The following is a 5,129-nucleotide window of genomic DNA, read 5'->3' as shown; positions in this document are numbered from 1 at the left end:
TCGTCGCTTTTATAATTTTTATTTGTTTTCTCCCTTCTAATATTAATAATATTTTTATTTTGTTTTTTCGAACCCAACATTTATTTATTGACGACGGCCTGTAATCCAAAAATAAATTCACTTTGATTTTTTTTTTTTTACTACTACTAGCATTATTATTATTATTATTATTATTATTATTTATATATACATTTTTAGCAACGTTAGATGTTAGAAAGACTAGCGCCAGTTTATTTATATTCGTATATATTGAATATTTTTTAAAAAATTATAATAATGATAATTTTTTTGTTTTTTGAGAAGATTAAAAATATTTATAAAAAAAAAAACAAAATGGCTCCATCGTATTGATTTGACCGAAAAAAAAAATAGACGACAATAATAATTAATTTCCTAATTCGTTTAACCGCACGTATCAGTTTTATTTTATCGATTTCCTTTTTTTTTTTTTTTTTTTTTTTTTTTTAAATTAGTTCAAATCGTAGTTAATACTTATTTAAATAATGAAAAAAAAAATAATGTTACTACAAAAAAAAAACGCAAACTAAATAAAAAAAGATATTAATAAAAAAAAAAAAATAATAATAATAATAATCCCATTTGAATGAATAACGAGAAAACGTAACATCGATGATAGGGAGATATTACTTAATTATTATTATCATCATCATCATTATTTTATATTGAAACGTAAATTGAAATAAAAACAAATTAATTATTAATTGATTATAAATCATTTTCCGATTGTTTTCCAATTGAAAAATAATAAATCAAAAACTTTATATATATAATAATAATTATTATTTATTATGAATCCACCTCTCTCGATTCTTATTTATTATTATTATTATAATTATTATTATTATTATTTTATTAACGAGTCCTTGTTTCTCACGTTTGATTAAATATTAATAAGTTATAAATATACACACTTGTATATATATTTATTTTAGTTTACGGTATTCAAATTCAAGTGCGAACCTGTAATTTTTTACGCTTGAGTTATATATATATATTACGAAGCCCGTAAATTACTCGCGTGAATTACACGTTACGTAATAAATTTTCTCACGTAAACGATAAACTAAAGTAGAGAAAAACTTTTATTATTAAATTATAATAAAATATTTATGATAAATTAAATTAAGAAAATTTAAATAAAAAAAAAATTTATTATTATCAATTTTGTTAAAGTGTAAGTAAGAGTAAAATTTCTTTCTACTTCCCAAAACAAAATAATAAACAAACAATACTAAAATTATTATTTAATACTTAATGAAGAAATTGTAAATTCTTCATTAGGTAAGTTTTAATAATAATAATAATAATAATAAACTTTCTTTTTTTTTCTTCAAAGTTAATAAAAAAAATTTGTTAATATTTATTAAATTTTAATAATATATTTTCCCTCCCCCCCCAGTGAAAAAAATAAAAACAAAAAAAATTGGCAACATCAGAGCAATTAAATTTAAAATGACTTAAAAATGATGATGATAATGATAAAATATTATCATTATTTATATATTCAAAAATAAAAAAATAGAAAATGATATTTATTTTATAAATAATGTTTTTGAAATAATAAAATAAATATATATTAAATAAAAATAAATTATTTGTTTTGAATAAAATAAATATAAACAATGATGATAATAATGATATAAAGTAAATGTCATTAATTCAAATAATGAGTTTACTTCTTTTTTTTTTTTTTTTTGTTTTAAATGCCAAGTCAAAGATTCAAAAAAAAATTTTTTTCTTTTTCCTCATGTAAATATAAAAACCAAAGAGATTTTGAAAAGAATATTAAAAAAAAACCTTTTTTGATCATTTAAATAAATAATTGAAGCAAAATACATTTTATATATAAGCATAGAAAAAAATTTACAATCAAGTATTCAAGGACAATTATATTGGAAATTAATAAAATTTTTATTTAAATATTATGTGAATTATAACATCAAGACTTGCCGAATTAAAAGAGAGACAAAATCAAAAAAAAAATGAAAATTTGCAACCTAATTCTCCTTTTTTTTTTAATAATAATAAAATCTTTAATCTTATTACAATGTCAAGTATTGAAATAATATATATTGGAATAGAAATAGATAGAAAATAATCAATATGTTTAAAAAATTAAGAAAAAAAAAAAAAACAAAAAAATTAAGGGTATATGTTATATATATATAAGGCTACCATTAAAGGAAACCATAAAAATTCATTAGAAAATTATATGGGACAACTTAAATTTTTTTTTCTGTCTACAAAATAAGTAACAAAATTCCTTTTTCAAATGTAATTATAAAATTTTAAAAATTACATTTAAATAAATAATCATATTTTATGGATTTTTATAGACATTTTAAGAGTTTTCATTGATATTTTTTTGACTTAAAATAGGGTGACCCAGTAAACCATGTTTGATTTAAAGAGAAATAATCAATGTGTGTGTGTAGATGGCTGAAATATATAAATAATTTCAACTCACCAAATAAAATCTTTGCAGTGACTGCAAAATGTTGGTTGTTTAAAAAATCTTGGTATAAATTTGTGATCCTTTACATTATAAACATTTTTTTTTTTCAAAGCTCCCTTTCGACCGCGTAGACGAAGCGCGAATTTAGTGTTTAAATCGCCCGGAAATGGACCGTCATCATTCGCTTCGTCGTCTATCATTTTGCTACACAAAACTACACAGTTAAATTTAACGGAAAAAAAACTTTCTGATACGGAAAAAAACGAAAAACAAAAAAAAATTACCACGAATTTGTTCTCGATTTAAACACACTTGACAGCCAAATGATACTACCGTCTCCTACGCAACTTCTCGTTACATTCTGCTGCAAGGTCGTTAAATTTCGGGTTTGCCAACCTACTAAAACATTTTTAATTTATTAATTTCTTTTTTTTTTTTTTTTTTTTCGTTTTATTCATTTCACCGATTGTAAATTTTTAAAATTATTTTAAATCTATTTCGTTTAATTTAATTAAACATAATTCAAATTTTTTTTTATAATTACTATAATTTTGCAATTAAAAATTCAACATATATAAAACTTAAAAATTGTTTTTTTTATTCTTAATATAAAATTCGTCAAAATTATATTTTTTTATAATTATTCCATAAGTTTTTAATAATATAATAATTTAAATAAAACGCACATAAAAATTACTATTAAAAAAAAGCGCTAAAATAAAGATTATGTTTTTACTATTGGTACCACTGATTGTTTTTGGATACTTGTCAAACCAGTTTTAAAACATAAACAAACATCTTTAAGAAAAAAATTCATTTTTCTAGTTCAATATTAATTTAATTTAATTTATAATTAAAATGGATTTTAACGATGACGAAAATATTGAATGGCTTATGGAATCATCGAAAACTGTTGAAAAAATTGGAGAAAACGATGATGATTTTAAACGAAGAGAACGAGAAAGTACTGAATTATGTCGTTTTCTTCAAGTATTAAGAATGACATTTGAAAACGAACCCATTATAATTGAATCTAAAGCTAAAGGAACTATTAAATGCGAAGAAGACGTACAAAAATTAATTAAAAATCTAAAAGTATTAGGTTATTTTTTTTCAATTAGAACATCCGAAAAGAAAATTGATAAAAAGTGTAAGCTCTTAATAAATAAGGGTTAATGTTAAATAATGTATAGTATTAATTTTATATTAATTGAAATTTTTATTCGCAGGTTGTAAGCTAATGATAATAAATAAAAAATTTCCTCTTTGTAGTCATCCATACAGGGTTTTAAGTCATGCACGATATTACTGTTCTCACAAAGAGGTAGTCTTATAACATTATACTGTGTTATTTTTTATTATATTAAATTATATTATGTAATTTTATATGTATATCTATAGTGATAAACTTATCGCAATAATGTTATTGAAATTTTGGGGTTACAGAAAAGAAAAAATAATATGGAAAAACATACACAACCCAGACAAGTTTCAAGTTGTAAAGCAATTTTAGATATTAGACAAGTTGAAATATTTTCAAAAGTTTCACTAGCATCTTCAAGAAGACAGCGTATTGAAGTAATTCAATTTTAGCTAATTTATTACTAATATGGCAATAAGAAAATAATTTTTTTTAAAATTTATATTTGATTTACCCATTACAGATGTTGAAAACGTTTAGACGTAGCTTGTATTCGAAACATCCTCCTGAAGGAGAAATAAAATATTGTGTCGTTATTTCCCTACCAAAAATTCACTGTCATCCCCCTCAAGTAAAAGGACAATATTTAAATGATGAAGTTAAAGCTGCAATGCATTATGTCTTACGTTGTGGCATCACATCAGTTGAATCAATTCAAAAAAAACTTTACCAAATAGTCGATCAAGAATTTGAAAATGATCCAATCAAACCGTCCAGAGACAATTCAGCATTTTATCCTAATCAAAAAACAATATACAATCATTTGAGGCGAGATGGTCTTAAAATAAAAAGACCCCATAAGAAAAATTCCACTGAACTGACAGAGTTAAAAATAAAAACGAATAAATTGTTAAATTTTATTTTGGTCAAAATTAGTGAATGTTATGATTTAAATATTTTAACACAAGTTTATAAGAAATGTCAAAGTGTTGAAGATATTTTAGTAAATCATTCGGAAGAAAAAATTTAAAAAATGTAGTTAAAATTAATCCTAGTGTTTAATTATTAAATTTAAAATGTCCTCGTATGAAAAAAAAAATGATTGTTAGTTTTTTAATGCATAGAAAAAACTTATTATTAGAAATATCGTTTGTATCACAGTCAAATAGTCTGTAAAAAAAAAAAAAAAATTATTATTATTGATCGAATTATATAATTACGTTTTTTTTTAATTTAAAATTTATGAAAAAAGCTTTAATTTAATTTTAAGGACTTAGTTTTGCACGCATATGTAAAGTGAATATTTTTTTAAAATATGTAAATAAAATTTAAAATAATTTTTTAATAAATTTTTTAAAAAATAAAACTAATTTTAATAATTTTTAATTAATTGTAATTAGATGTTTTGTATATTGTTGACTTGAAAAAATAAATTCATATATATATATATATATATATATATATATATATATATATATATATATATATATATATATATATATATATATTTGC

General features: G+C 20.8%; 2 protein-coding genes across 2 annotated transcripts; one reads left to right on the top strand and one right to left on the bottom strand.

Moving 5' to 3' along the window:
- Positions 1-2,484: 2,484 nt before the first annotated feature.
- On the bottom strand, positions 2,485-2,676 carry Phum_PHUM528110 (uncharacterized protein; the record flags this gene model as incomplete). The annotated part of the gene is made up of 1 exon (XM_002431378.1): positions 2,485-2,676. One exon carries the CDS (start codon positions 2,674-2,676, stop codon positions 2,485-2,487), a length of 192 nt encoding a protein of 63 aa, XP_002431423.1.
- A 694-nt stretch (positions 2,677-3,370) lies between these two features.
- On the top strand, positions 3,371-4,647 carry Phum_PHUM528100 (uncharacterized protein; the record flags this gene model as incomplete). Its single annotated transcript, XM_002431377.1, has 4 exons — positions 3,371-3,626; positions 3,706-3,800; positions 3,923-4,054; positions 4,141-4,647. 4 exons carry the CDS (start codon positions 3,371-3,373, stop codon positions 4,645-4,647), a joined length of 990 nt encoding a protein of 329 aa, XP_002431422.1.
- Between the last annotated feature and the right edge of the window lie 482 nt (positions 4,648-5,129).

Source organism: Pediculus humanus, genomic scaffold (assembly GCF_000006295.1).
Source record: "Pediculus humanus corporis 1103172108286 genomic scaffold, whole genome shotgun sequence".
NCBI lineage: Eukaryota > Metazoa > Arthropoda > Insecta > Psocodea > Pediculidae > Pediculus > Pediculus humanus.
The sequence above is the reverse complement of the archived record's forward strand: the minus strand, read 5'-3'. Positions and strand labels throughout refer to the sequence as shown.